The sequence below is a fragment of the Engystomops pustulosus genome, chromosome 4, assembly GCF_040894005.1.
Source record: "Engystomops pustulosus chromosome 4, aEngPut4.maternal, whole genome shotgun sequence".
Lineage (NCBI taxonomy): Eukaryota > Metazoa > Chordata > Amphibia > Anura > Leptodactylidae > Engystomops > Engystomops pustulosus.
Window position 1 is genome coordinate 158681497 of NC_092414.1, and position 15442 is coordinate 158696938.

General features: G+C 38.6%; 2 protein-coding genes across 14 annotated transcripts in view; one reads left to right on the forward strand and one right to left on the reverse strand.

The window, feature by feature from the left end:
• GALK2 (galactokinase 2) overlaps positions 1-10406 on the forward strand; it is a 116048-nt gene extending 105642 nt beyond the window's left edge. For all 3 annotated transcript variants that reach the window (XM_072148275.1, XM_072148276.1, XM_072148277.1), the window contains 2 exons: positions 2324-2525; positions 9978-10406. In XM_072148275.1, coding sequence (XP_072004376.1) covers positions 2324-2525; positions 9978-10188 — 413 coding nt within the window. In that variant the 3' untranslated portion in view covers positions 10189-10406. The remainder of the gene's footprint in view (positions 1-2323; positions 2526-9977) is intronic.
• The window catches only part of FAM227B (family with sequence similarity 227 member B), a 236853-nt gene continuing 231802 nt past the window's right edge, over positions 10392-15442 (reverse strand). For all 11 annotated transcript variants that reach the window (XR_011855001.1, XM_072148274.1, XM_072148273.1 and 8 more), the window contains one exon: positions 10392-10584. Coding sequence is in view for 10 of the 11 variants with exons in the window: in XM_072148274.1 (XP_072004375.1) it covers positions 10468-10584 (117 nt within the window). In the remaining variant the exon portion in view is untranslated. The remainder of the gene's footprint in view (positions 10585-15442) is intronic.

Consider the following 15442-nt stretch of genomic DNA (forward strand, 5'->3'; position numbering starts at 1 on the left):
TGAATGCATTCTTCTCAATTCAGCACTTCATGTCATGTGATCAGTGTGATGTCATCTATACCCACTAACATTTTCAAAATATTCACTTCATGCCACTGGGGCGCCTGTGCACTCATTGCAGCCGGGAAATTATCAAACATGAAAATTGGGCGGCTACATTTTTTTCTATGATAGAATGGCCGAAGTCTCTAGTGGTGCAGCTATCATAGGCCGGCACTCATTTGATAAATAACCCCCATGTGTGTATCTGATCACAAGAAATCACAGAATGCCTCCATGGAGGCTTTGGGAGGAGTAGAAGTGCATGCAGGCTGTGATTTCATGCGATCAGATACATACATGGGGTAAATTTTAAAAATTTTACTGGGTAAAGGACTTGCCTTACAGCACAATTTATTTTTATATCAGTTATAGGAACTTTGATGAACTTTTCTATTTATTTTATGTTTTTTATTTATAGACTTTATGGGCTACTTTAACCCTAGGAAGTATAATTGTTCCTGCCATCTGCTGTAATAGTACCGTATTGCTGTAAATGGCAGTATTTGAGGTGATCTGTCACAACCTGTACGCAGCCCGTGACAGATCTCTCCTAATGACAGGGCATGGAGTCTCATACAGACTCCAGGCTCTCATAGAAACGGATCATTGCTCCCCAATGACATAACAGGGAGTGAAATCCTCCCAAGATGGTCAGCACCCACACGCTACCAAGGATTTAAATGCTGCTGGTGGCTTTGCCAGCGCTATCCAAAAGGTTAACATCAGCACTGAAGTGTTTGCTGCAAACAACTGGTATGTATGAAGCCTGTGAGCCCTCTTGATACATCCTTAACAGTACTAGCTCCATCTATGATGGTATAGGGACACATGTTTAACTCTATAGTGAGATATTACCTACTTGTAATGAAGGCCATTGAAAGCCATCTTCTCACCGCACAGTTAATAGTTCAGCCCCTAGGGCTAAATTTCAGTATATTACCAGCATCCAGAGAGCTTTAACATAGCTCACAGTGAATAGAGAGGTTGGTTTATAACTACTAGTGGTCTGTAAGTTGGATGTTCTTAAATAAGGGACTGCCTGTATTTTGTGGGTAACTGCAAAGGACCCACAGGAAAGTCTGCATGCTGCAATGGCTACCATGGATGTGTCTCCTATTACATACACACGGTCCTACAAAAAAAACGATTGCTCTCAAAAGTGAAACATTGTGGTGTGTGGTTTTGGAACCATTTTCTTTGGACAGATGAGATCAAAGTGCAGCTTCTTACCCTTGACATACAGTGTTATATTTGGTGGAATAACACTGCACATAAACAATAAAACTGTGTTGTAACACCTGTCTCTGTGTCATCCTCTGTTCATGGTATGCGGCTGAGGAATCGCTGATCGTATCTGTGTGTCTTTTGTTACCACTGCCATGTGACAATGGGGCAGATTTATCAATCTGTCTGAAAGTCAGAATTTCTAGTTGCCCATGTCAACCAATCACAGATCCCCTTTAAAATATACAAGAGCACTAGTAAAATGAAAGCTGAGCTATGTTTGGTTGCCATTGGCAACTAGAAATATTCTGACTTTCAGACAGCCTGATAAATCTGCCCCAATGTGTTTAGCTGGCTATGCTGTTTTGGGATTGATTTAATACCACACCTATTTATTTCCTCCAGCATTAGTTCTGCTTCACCGTTAATTCACCCGCTGTGATTGACAGCTTTGCACTCTAATCACCTGCCCCCTGTGTTGTTTGGATTTCTGAGTACTGACACAATCACTATTGTGACCGGGCTCTGAGATTATGTAGTTATTCTGGGATTACTCCCCTTTTTCGAGATCTTGTTCACTGCATACCTGATATCTTACTCTCAGGTCATGTTCATACTTCCCTTCCCTATTTGTGATTTTGTATTTAATTCGCTCTCTTTTGTGACCAGGCTTGTTTATCATTCTCTTTTTTCTTTTCATTATCTTATCTTTTTGTATTCTTTTGTCTTTGTCTACCTTTTCTGCACTTTAACATAGGGAGGAATTGCTGACCAGTAATCCCATACTGCCTTAGGGTATGTGAGGCAAGCGAGTAGGGTTTTTGGTGGGTTCAGTATAAGAGCTCACTGTCTTGCCTTTGTTCTTGTACCTGGTCCCCTCATTACACCCATCCTGCCTGTGAAAAGATATCATGACCTAGATGCCTTGCAATCATTTAAAGAACAATGAATTCAAGGGATATAAAAACATTTTAGTAGAGATTGTAATGGCAGCATCTGAAGACGTCAATCCATTTAGACTTTTACTAATCCTCATTTTTTTACTTTTCTTATTTAGTGTCCACATTTAAACTATACCAAAGAGCTAAGCATGTGTACAGCGAGGCCGCAAGAGTTCTGGCTTTCAAGAAAGTTTGTGATGAGGCACCTGCCAATGCTGTCCATCTGCTGGGAGACCTCATGAACCAAAGCCATGTGAGCTGCAGAGACATGTACCAATGCAGCTGCTCTGAACTGGATCAGCTGGTGGACATCTGTCTGTAAGTTTTGACAACTACACTAAAAAAATGCCTTTGGCTTCCTGTTTGATTAAATGATGAAGTAATGACATTGGTTACCACAAATATCAACCCCTTTGGTGCCACAGTTAGAAAGTGACTCATTTCTTTTTTTGGCAGGTCACTCCAGTGCTGTGTAGTTCTCTCTGGGAACGAATGGTTAAATGTTAGACAGTTATATTCTTTGAGGTTAACCACAATTTCAATCTTTTAAGCACATGTTCTTTCTGTAAAACACATGCCATAACCCTGATATATTTCTGTTTAATGTATATATCATTTATTATGATTTCTGTGAGTTGGAGATGTTAATGTCTATATGGAACAACCACAAAATTAATAATAGCAAAATATCATTGAAAAGAAATGAAAGATTGTCTTGTAGTTCAGCAGAATGATATTATACTATAACATATGGACATTTAATATACTTGTACATGTTTCAAGCGTTTGGGAAGACCCCCTCAAATATATCTTAATTATCTATGCAATTGCTGGTTGTTTCACCTGGGTCTTTGTTTCCACTGCTGCAGAAATTATTTGCCCATCTTCCTTATATTACTACTGCGGATAATCATTGACAATCACAAGACAGAAAAACTGTGCACCGAATGGGGTGTATTAGTGCTTAGTCAGATCGTGTGGCAAAATTCTGTCTGCCCCACAGGGGGCGTCAGATTCATGAAGACCTTATGACACATTTCATGAAAATGTTGCACGCTGCACACTCCACAGGCAACCTGCGGTTAGTCCAGTCTGCACGACTTTTGATAAATGTGGGCCAATGTTTTAAGTCTTTTATGCATAGGCTGAAGGACCCCAGGGCTGCCTCGTCTAAGCACCAGGGTTTTAGCAGTGCCAGCGTCAGCGTCAGTCTATGCATGTGCATAGGCTGACTGTTCTAATACACTGCCATACATCCGATGATCAATTTTTCTAGTCCCAGAGGGTGACAAAAAAAGTGTAATTAAAAAGTTGAATAAAAATAAAATATCATTCCCCTCAATGCCCCATTTAGTCTAAAACTCCCAAACACAATAAAAAGGGTAAACCAATCATTACTAAACCTTTATGGTGAAAAAAGCCCTTAAAAAGTTCAATCAACTAAATATTAAAAGTGTTATGCTGCTTAGTAGACAGCAATGTGCAACATCCCCCACAGGGGCCTAGCCTTTTCTTGGGGCCTGGAGGCAGCCAGAATACCGGAGTGGCTGGCGGTTGAGGCCTAGGGCACGCTGGTGTCACGGTGCTTGCTATGAGGACTGGAGGGCTGTCCTACAGCCTGGCAGGTCACCAGCAGGTGGTGTGTGCAAGAAAGATGGAGGGAGAGGCTGATGTACTGAATCTCCCTGGAGCAACCGCTTTGCTGACTGTATTATGAGTTCCTGCGTAATGGATGGGCCCCCCTTGGTGTTACAGTCATATCCAGGGGACAGACGGAGGCAGCGTTGTGCAAAAGAACGTGGTGTTTTATTAGAACAACTGCAGGCAACAGGCCAAACGGTCTTGTGACAGATGCCGGATTGTTGGAGATTCTGGATTACTGGAGTGGTCATGAAGAGTGGTCCTCAGGAATTGATTCACCAGCCTGGTAGTAGGTGCCGGCTGGGATGTAGCTGTGTCCAGATATGGAAGCTGCAGCATTGTCCTGGGTGTTCTGTGTGTAGCACTGGCGGTGTGCATCACACTGTCTCTATGTATGCTCGGACGGATGATGTGCTCTCTGGGAGAGCTGGATTCCAAGAGCTGCTCCTGTGTCAGGAGCTAGTGGTAAAGAGCTGACCTCTCTTGTAAGAGAGGTGGCTGGCTAGAGAGCTGCTCCTCTGTCAGGAGCTGGGGCCTAAGAGCTTGCCCCTTCCTGTCCAGGGGTTTTGTCATTCCCTGGTAAGGTGGTGGCTCACTCTCCAATCACACTCCAGTTCACATGGAAGAATACAATTGGATGATAACTTTAGCATAGTTAACCCTTGCCTGCTCAAGCAGGATCTACCACTGTTAACCCCTGATGACCAGGTCTCGAACCTTCCTGCAGGGTTCGCGACTCCCTCTGTCAGCTCCTAACCTGGAGAGGGCACTGATCGCAACTACCCCTCTGACCATGCATGCATATTACTGCATTCTAGAGAAACTGGGTAACAAACTAGCGGGTGTGTTTACAAGTTTAACCCCCGATTAAAAATTTAGGGGCTAAAGCAAGGAAGTTTTTGGAAAAAGATTTTCATATATACGAACCACTATAAATACTATCTATAAAACATCTGTGATTAGGAACCTCAATATAACCCTTGATAAATTCTCTGAGTGTAGTTCCTAGAATAGGATCATTTGTGGCAGGAGTTCACGGTTATGATACCTCCAGGAACTTTTCTAATGCGTTATGTTACCCTCATCAAAATCTACCCTCTAAAGGCTCAATGGCGCTCCTTCTGTTATGTGCCCTACTGTGGGCCCTTAAAGTAGTTTATTCACATGTGAGATATTGCTCTACTCGTAAGAAACTGCACAACAAAATCTTAGATATGTTTTCTCATTTTATACTGCATGAATGTGTAAATTTTAGGACTAAATAATCATTTTATTGTCAAAATGTAAAAATTACAAATAGACCCTCCGTTTTGTTTTTGATTCTTGTGAGATTAAAGGGTTATCAAGCTTACCAATGACTGTTTTGAATAGTTTGAGGGTTGAAATTTGTGCGGAGTTTCTAATAAATAGAATTTTGAAAACCCTTATGGAGATGAATTGTCCGCTCAAAAAATTGAATCTCGAATTTACTTAAAATGTTTGAAAATTTCTGTTCAAACTGTAAGCCTCCTAACATCCTAATAAAATAAAATAACATATAAAAGTTATGTCAAAATAAAACAGACATATGGTTAATGTTAGTTAACAACCAAATTGGGTGGTTTGTAAAAAAATAGCTAGTCTTTTAAAATTTTCACCAAATTTCAATTTTTTTGTAAATAAATGCAAAAACTTTCAACTAAAATATAGCTTTAATGTGAAGTACAACATGTCTTGAAAAAACAGTATAAAAAAATAAACTTATAAGATAAAGCGTTCCAAAGTTATAACTGTACATTGTGACACAGGCGGATTTGAAAAATCGGGCTATGTCCTTAAGGGGTTAATAGTGTCAGTACAACGACAGACCTGAAAGCCTTCATATGGCAGTATCAAAATTGCTGGAAATAGCGCTTTTTATTAAATACAGTAACAAAGAAACATTTGTAAAAACTCAGACACCTTCCCTTCAACCCTTCAAGAATAGCCGCAAGTCAAATCAGCGACAATGGTCCACATCCGTGGTATAACATATTAATTCATCATACCTCTTATCTTGCTAGTGCCTCTTTTAAAATCCGTTCTCCTGAAAACACTGATTGTTCAAATAACTAAACTTTTAACAACATTTTATAAATCCATAGTGCAGATGATGGTAGAAAACTTTGCAATATACTTTTAAAAGTATATGTAAAAATATGTGCATGTGTTCTTTGTTGGGATAGCAAAGGTGAGTGTTTTAATGTGTCTTATATACATCTCGTGACTCTGATGTGTCTCATCTCTCTTTTTCTATGTGTCAGATATTAGTGGAATCTTCAGAAGCCAAATAAAAGTGTAGCTAAACCCTGTACCCTTATAATCTAAACACATTGTCAGCACAGAGGAATCATGAAATGTCTGCTGAGCTAGTGCCTGCCCACCTTCTGGAATCTTAAATTGACCATCACTGAGTTTGTGTAACTCCGCTTTCTGTCCTTTACACCACAGCCAGCTGAGAGATAAATTAAACTGATAAAGTGTCTAATAACTTAACTCTTTATAGACACTCCCTGGATAGTCTACTCTCCTTACAGAGTTGAATCATCAAGGGAAATATTTGCTCTCTATGGAAAAGTTAATAATACGCCTGCCTTCCTTAAGTTGCATATGAACCAGCTTACTACAGGAGAAGAAAGTAGCAGAACAATGTATATTACAAACTTTACTAGTATTACTAGCACTATTCATTGCTCTAGAAACAAAAAAAAATTGCTTCAGAGTTTAAGTTTCACTTCAATCTACTAAAAAAAAAAACCCATCTAGCCCGAGGTTAATCTGAAATCATGAAAGCATGGCAACAAATGATTTTATCTGAAATTACAGACATTGTCACTACTTTACAATGCATTTTGTTGACTGTTCATGTATAATATAAGACTAAACTGTTTAGTGAAAAGAAAATGGTCATCCATGTAATCTATATTCATGGAGGATGTGGAACGTAATATGAAAGGAATTAGCTGTCAGGCGTTTTTATAAAGATGACAGCAATTTTTCTCATGGGATAGAAACTGTAGTACTGCACCAAATATCCCTCTGGCTAAACTAAAGGCAGATTTTTCTGAAAACTGGAAGTGAAACCACTGGGGGACAAAGTAAGCTGAAATCCTATACTAGACACCACCCTTTCATGCTAACACAAGGTCTATAAGTGATGTCAACTAGAAAACCTCACTGAAATTTTATGCCATTCTCAAAATCATTACAAAGTGGTTAACTTGAACAAACAGAATTAGAATCGCCAAGGGAACCAAAACAAATGAAAAAGGGAAACGTATGCCAGTAGTGGATGCTATTAGTGCTCTTGTACCAGAGCTGATGCTGGCGTATTCGGGAATTCAGAATTTGCTATTGTATAAATTAGTACTTTAGAGTAATTATTGTGATAGGAAAGCAGTATAAGCATATTTTCCTTCTGCTAAATTGAATCACGTTAAAGAAACCAAAACAATTTTGATTCAAGAAAAATAATGAGGGGAAGAATATGAGAGCTGTCCAAACTGCATGTAACTTCTAAGTAACAAGAAGGTAGCACGCAGAATCTAACCAGAGTAGCCAGGGTTACTGGAAGTTAGGCCAGAAGGGAACAGATTTGTAAACAGTGGTGATCCAAAATGCACATGCCCCGTCTGTTGCGGCTAGTCCTGTCTCATGCCACAGTGCTACTTTACAAAACAAAATTCCTAAGGAATGTTTCATGTAAATACCACAAATGGTAGAAACGAGAAGATTTTTAAGGTCTCTTCTATGAATTAAGTGAATTTTATCATAACATGTAATTGTAATGAAACTATTCAAAAATATCAATTACGGATTGATAGTAGGTGTGATTTCACCATCATTGTATAGACATGGCAGCCTCATCTTGTTTCCTCAAAAGGTCCACCAATAGATTAAACAACTCATGCAATATATCTAGACATAGAAGGTACAATTTATACCTCCCCCAGCCCCTGGCAATGGGACTGCAGCCAGAAGGAGTGAAATAGAATGGAGTATGCACACGTACAGTGATTTCTAGTAATTTCAATGAGACTGGCAGATATAGCTGAGCATTGTGTTCAGCTACTCTCCAGCTGTCCCTCAGAGTTCTGATGGTCTTGCTTCAGGGGAACCGAAAGTACTAGCAGCTAGACCCCACTGATCGACCGCTTATAAACTATCTAGTATATACTGTAGTTGATATAACTGGAGTACTTGCTTAATTTCATTTTTCTTCATAGGGAAAATGTCACCATTTTTTTAGTTTGATACATTTTCTCAATACATTTTTTTTTCTGACTTTGGGTAATATATATATATATTGTACAATGTGAATTAGGTGACTTTTGTAGAGAAAGATCCTACAGAATAAGCAAGTATTGGACCAGAGTAATAATAGCAGGATATAGTCATTTTACTAATTGCTAATACAGATCGGCCATGGAGAGTTTTCTTCTTTTATATTTTATAGATCATCCAAAATTCTATTGAAATTTTGTTTTATATAATAACTTTATATCTTCCCTATAATTCTGTCTGAAAGATGTCCATCCACCAACTTCACTTCTTTGTAGCTATTAACAAGTGCTAAAACTGTGCTGTTTTGTGTTTCAACAATAGTTTAATAGATGTGGCACACATAATATGTTGTCATAAATGGTTGCATGGTTGTTATAATACATATACAAGAAGAGAATGCAGAGTTTGTGTGCATTAGTGTGTGCAACAGTCTCTATGATGTCCAACTCAAAGAACTAAGAAAATATAGAGAAAAAATTGTCAAACTAAACTTGGTCAACAGTAACCATAAAACTTAAGCACATCTAACAGACAGACAGGTAGGACAGGTGGGGGGAAAGACAAGGGGGTGTTGAAACGGAACCAACAAATCATATTTTTAGTTAAAATTGCCTAGACTGGATACAGGGATATATGCAAATACATTTTTCAAGGGAAAATGGAAAACAATGCCTCCTTAACACCAAGCAGGGCTTACAAGAAGCCTAATAACAGTCTAATAGGCTATGCCTGGTGTTATGGTGGTGTATCAATGGCTAGAAGTCTCCACACGCCTATAAGGTGTCTTTAATTGGCAAACTCTCAATAAAGAGAACTCTTACTTCCTGACCCTCTCTCATATCCGCTTCTTAGCTAAAAGAGAAACTTGCAATATACTGAATACACACTTTTGATCACTTTTTATTGATTTTTTTATATTTTTCAAAATGGCAAAAAAGTGCCATTTTCGACTTTGGGCGCTATTTTCCGTTACTGGGTTAAACACAGTGAAAAAACGTTATTATATTTTGATAGATTGGGCATTTTCGGACACATCGATACCTATTGTGTTTGTGATTTTCACTGTTCATTAATATTTATATCAGTTCTAGGGAAAGGGGGGTTCTAGGGAAAGGGGGGTGATTTGAATTTTTTGTTTTTTTTATTATATATATTTTTTTTTACCCTTTTTTTTCATTTTTACTTTCACTATTTTTCAGACCACCTAGGGTACTTTAACCTATCATATACTGCCATGCTACAGTAAGGCAGCATATGGGAATTTTCCTTCTCATTCATTACAATGTGCTGATAGCACATTGTAATAAAGGGGTTAAAACGAGATGGCTTCGGGTCTTCGGAAGATTGCTTTTACTATAATTTGGTGGTGTATCTTTATTTTATGAGAAAACAGTGACAGCCTTCAGACCTTCTGGGACTGCTCGAACGTAATACTTGTACTTTTAGAGATCTGGAAATGCCAAAGTGATTCACTTTGACATTTAAGACTCTGCTCGTCATGCAGTATAGCGGATGCTCTAATTGGGGATTAGGCAACCATGAAATTTGTCTCTGTGGTTTGGCAGCTACTCCAGGTCTATCCAGTGGTTGCTGGTAGCTGTAGTTCCACTCAGGTAGTAAACTTACAAGTGATATTCACTGAATGTAATTACATGAAAACCAGTAAAATACAGTAAATCCAAGAGTGGATATAGTCTTTGTCTGTTTTATGTAACTGATATGTTTCTGAAAAATGTCCACAATTTGGTCGAATATTTAATAAATATGTTAATGATATATGCCAAGTTTTTAAATGATTGGTCAATTAATATTATGATTTGCTTTTAGGAAATCCGGTGCTATTGGATCTAGGCTCACTGGGGCCGGATGGGGAGGCTGCACTGTTTCTATGGTCCCTGTTGACAAGCTGAACGAGTTCCTAACCAATGTACAAGACATGTATTACAAAACTGACAGCCGTCGATCATCAATGCAGAAGCAGAGTCTGTTTGCCACAAAGCCTGGGAGTGGAGCAATGGTAATTGTAGAGAAAAAGTGAACAATGTGTAGTTGTCTTTTAGAGTTCTGCTTCATAGTGAAATGCATACACATGGTAAATATAACCCTGCAATATTCATAAATTATGCCTTACAGTATAAGGGCCTAATATCTAATGGTGACCTGCAAACTAAAAGGAATTACACAGCGATAATTAATAACATGTTTTGAAAACCTCATTGTAATAAAACTGGAAATAAAGGATTACTTTCAAAATAATATTTTATTGTTTCAAAATACAATACATGACATCATGGAAGTTGGCTTTAACTTAAAGACTTTAAAGCATTACTAATGTCTGCTCAGCGGTTGGTGCACATTCATCGTCGGCATCAAGAACATCTTGTATGGTCAGATCCTTTTTCCTGAAAAGTTTACTGGAAAACGGCATCTTTTGCTGTTTATAAGGAGAAAGAACAAAAAAATTTATGAAGTAATATGATACATATAACATGAGTCTTGAAAGTAAGTACAAAACATGAGTGCAGCCATTAAATACTGTAATATGTATGAGCTAAGAGTCTTCTCCTTCAGGAATATGTCTATATGGCTAGCAGGGAATACGATTCTATTAAAAACCAGATTCACATGTGGCCCAGCACTGATCATCATTGCTGACCAAACAGAAGATTATGTGCAGTAACAAAACAAAGTAGAAGACACTGGGTAAACCGACTGAAAGAGCTTAGACATTACATAACATTAAAAGCCATCATGTCATGTAATGTATAGTGGTCATGGGTAGTATGTAAGTAATGCAGTACATATACTAACACAATATGTGGAGATCACATGGATAGGGTAGCGAAAAAATGGGTTGGTGCAAGACACGCGGCCGTAATTGATTTGGTGCGAAACAAATTGCTTTTGTTGAAAATGTATTCATATAGATAATGGACTATGTGTTTTAGGGGTTGGGCCACCCCCTTCATCAGGTCCGTAAGTGGTATTCATCTGGAGTGGCAAGTCTGTATAGCGTGCTGTAAGACAGTATAAGACATATGAAGACCTGCATACAGTTTGCAAAATAACACATAAAGGACTCCCAAACTATGAAAAATAAAATTCTCTGGTCTGATGAGACAACGATTGAACTTTTTGGTGTTCACATGCCAAATACATTCCCAAAAGTGAAACATGGTGGTAGTGCCATCTTGCTATGGGGGTGTTTTTCAGCTATAGGGTTATGATGACCGGTTACAATTGAAGGAAACATGAATACGACCAAGTACAGAGATAACCTGGATGAAAACTTCTTCCAGAGTGTTCTGGACCTCAAACGGGCCAAAGGTTCACCATCCAACAAGACAATGACCCTAAGCACACAGCTAAAATGAAAAAGCAGTGGCTTCAGAACAATTCCATTCTTGACTGGCCCCGCCAGAGCCCTGACCTAAACCTAAAGAGCATTTCTGGACGGACTTGAAAATGGCATCCACCAACATTCACCATCAAAGCTGAGGGAACTGGAGAGGATCTGCTAGGTAGAATGGAAAAGGAAAAGCAAAAATATCTACAATTCTTTTTTTTACTGTCAAGATGGGGTGCAGAGTGTACAGTAATGAGTAAAAAAAACCCTTTTTTGATCATATCAATTGGCTGCAATGAAACATAAAGTGAAAAATTTAAAAGGGTCTGAATATTTTCTGTACCGACTGTACAGTATATGTGTTCTAAATAAGGGGGTCTGAACCTGAATTTTTTAAATTGAAATAAAAACTTTCTGTTTTTTGCCCCCCTATTGTGTTTTAACACTGGTACTTCTTATGTATGACAAGGAGGTAAGTAATAATCATTTACCATCAGGTAACCTTTAACCCCCTAGTGACCACCCATATGGATTTCCCGTTGGTAACCAAGTGGCTAGGCCAACAGGTTTTTCCGTCAGCCTAACCCAAGTTCTGCATGGATCCACTGTGTCCCTGTTTAGACTATTTAACCCCTTAGATCCCACGGTCAATGCTGTGACCGGGGGATTTGCATACCTGTTGATGGATGGGGATCCCTCCCTCTTCTCCTGGCACTCCGCAATGCTAGAATGAGCAGCCTGCCTGTCAGCCTATGTGCGTCCCAAAATTCCCAATCTATAAAAACAATTATTCATGGCAGTGAACCCCGTAACATAAAAATGAGCCATATTGTTTCGAATTGCCACTTTTGTGCCGTTTTGCAACACATAAAAAATTTCATAAAATGTGATCAAAAAGTTGCTCAGTCCCCAAAATCGTAGCAATGAAAACGTCAGCTCAAATCACACCTTAGCCAACTCCCCAGTTATTAGAGTCAGAATATTGCAAAATTTGGTACTCTTGTAAACCCCTGGTTAACCTCTGGTATCCCTGTAAATCAAAAAAATAAATTAGAGATGCTATTTGGAGCACACACTGTGAAAGACATAAAAAGAAAATTGCGCCAATACGCTTTCATATCAATTTTACCACATTTTGAATTGTATTTCCACTTCCAGTACACGGCATGGAATATAACATACGTCATTAGGAAGTACAATGTGTTATGCAGAAACAAGCCATCATACAGCACTGTACACAGAAAAATAAAAAAGTTATTGATTTTTGAAAGTGGGGAGCGATGAACAGAAAGTAAAATGGAAAAAACCCATCAGTGGCAATGCCCCCTATACCACATAAAAGGTTTTCAAATCTGCTGGGATTCACTTGTGGCATTTTGCTTGCCTTTTGAAACGCAATCCAAAGACTTCCCTTTCCTGTGCCGCCATGTGCCAAGACCGCAGTTTACATCCACGTATGGGGTATAATCTTACACGGAAGAACTGCAAAATGTATTCGTAGAGCATTTTCTATTTTTTTTTAATATACCGTATTTTTCTGACTATAAGGCGCACAAAAAATCCTTTGATTCTCTCAGAAATCAAAGGTGCGCATTATACTCCAGTGCGCCTTATATATGAATCATACTTCCAGACAACAGCTGCTTTGAACTGTGCACAGGTCTGCCACCTGCTGGTCATTCATACTTATAATCAGGTGCGCCTTATAATCCGGTGCGCCTTATATATGAACCTAGACGTTTTAGCAGGCATTTATTGATGGTGCGCCTTATAGTCCGAAATATACTGTATGTGGGTAAATTTTAGGGCTAAATGAACATATTAATGATAAAAATTAGTAAATTCCAAAGCAAACCTTCATTTTGTTTGAAGTTCTTTAAAATACTTAACAAGCTTCCTATGTGCTGTTTTGAATAGTTTGAGGGGTGAAGTTAATTGAAGGGGTTGATATGTGTGTGTGTGTGGGGGGGGGGGGGTCTATTAACAGAACTTCCAAACCCCTATAGAAATGAAATGGTCCCTAAAATAATTTATTCTAAAATTTTCTTGAAAATTTTAGAGAATGCTGTTTGATTTGGGTTCTTTCAAGCGTCATAATAAAACAAAAGGACACTTCTAAAATGATGCCAACACAAAGCTAAGATATGGTAAATGTTAGTCTTACTACCCAGATTAGTTACTAACTATCAGTTTGAAAAACCGAAGATTTAGAATTTTGAAAAAGGCTAATTTTTTTCAAAGTGTTTACCAAGTTCACCTTCTTTCATGAATAAATTCACAATCTATCAACCAAAATTTCCAACTAACTTGAAGTACAAAGTGTCACAAAAAACAAACTCAAAAACACTTCTTTGTCAGCTGGGTTCTAATTAATGGACTTCCAATGCTCAGAGCCAATGCTGTCTGGATTGCAGTCATAGAGACTTGAATGAAGACGAAAAACGGTTCAAGCACCAGAAACAAATAAAAATAATAACTTCCTTTATTAGTTAAATCTTAAAATAACATACTGCCACCCTAAGAGGCTGACACGTTTTGGGAAAGAAAATTATCAGATTACAGCGGTTTCCCCAGGATAGGGCCTAACTTGCTGATCAGTGGGGGTCTCAGTGCTGAGACCCTCACAGATCGCGAGAATGAGGGGTTTGACCGACTCCTCGTTGCTCCTCAGACTAATGGAGCAGATGGCCGTGCATGCCCATTCTGCTCCATTAATCTCTATGGAGCTGACAGAGATCTCAGAGCGCTGCGCTCACCGATCTCCGTCAGCTCCTTAGAGATTAATGAAGCAGAATGGGCATCCTGTGTATAGGGCCTAACTTGCCTTTGTGGGAAAACCCCTTTAAGGGCTTTCTGCCCAATCTGAACAATACAGTGATATGCACTGTAAATTTCTATTGTGTATAGCTTTCAATTCATTTGCTTCTTTTCCTCAAGGATGCTGATTTGCATAGAGCAGGTCAGTTTGCTTATGATTTATTATACCTTGAGTAGTAATATATGAAAGCATACTTCCTTTATTTTTTTGTATTTGCATTTCTCATGTTAATTGATATTAGACTTGATAGACGTGTTATAGAGCAGACAGTATAATTTCCATACTTAATCCAACACAATCACCGAGAGCATGTTGTCATGCTGTGCTAGAACCACCTAAGCAGAACACAATAAACATGTGCGGACCCAGCCGTTGCTCTTTGCATACTTCAAATGCTTTAATTCTATAACATGTTTAGGCATTTTTTTCCTCTTCCTTTGTAGAAGTGTATTTATTTTGTAATTCCTACATATCTCTTGCCCACAAAGCATTCCTGTCATCAGCGTTACATGTCTGCTACACATAAAACATTCGTTTGCATATATTCAAGTCTGACCTGCTGGTCTCCTTACAAAACCACCTTTTATTGTAGAAGTATTGTGAACCCAGACAAGACATAGACAGCGTTGACAAGCAGTATAACGCTAAATCAGCCATATAATTCATTCATCTGAAGGATTTCATTTTTATTTTAATTACCTCTTCCAAGTTACATTCAGCACCTTCTATATTTATATATCTTTGTTATCTTAACACTTGCACGCATCTCTTTTTCTCAAGTGGTCCTGTACAAAGTAATGGTAGCCCACACTCCCAAGCCTCCACTAATGTTCCCTTTCACAAGTACCTTGATATTATTTGCACATCTCTTATAATGCCTAAAGTAAAACAGTGTATTGAAATGCATATATATGATAGCTACCCTAAAAGTTTGAAACTTCACATGCATAGTAAATTTATCAACTGTGTACCTCCCCCCTGCTTTGAGTAACTGCTATAGCAGGTTTCTACTAGAGTATTAGTGTGCTCAGCGAAGACTTCTCACCCACCAGTGCAGCAGATTGCTCGAAGTTCAGCTACAGTCCTGGAATATTAATGCATTTACAGGTCTCACACACAGGTCTACAG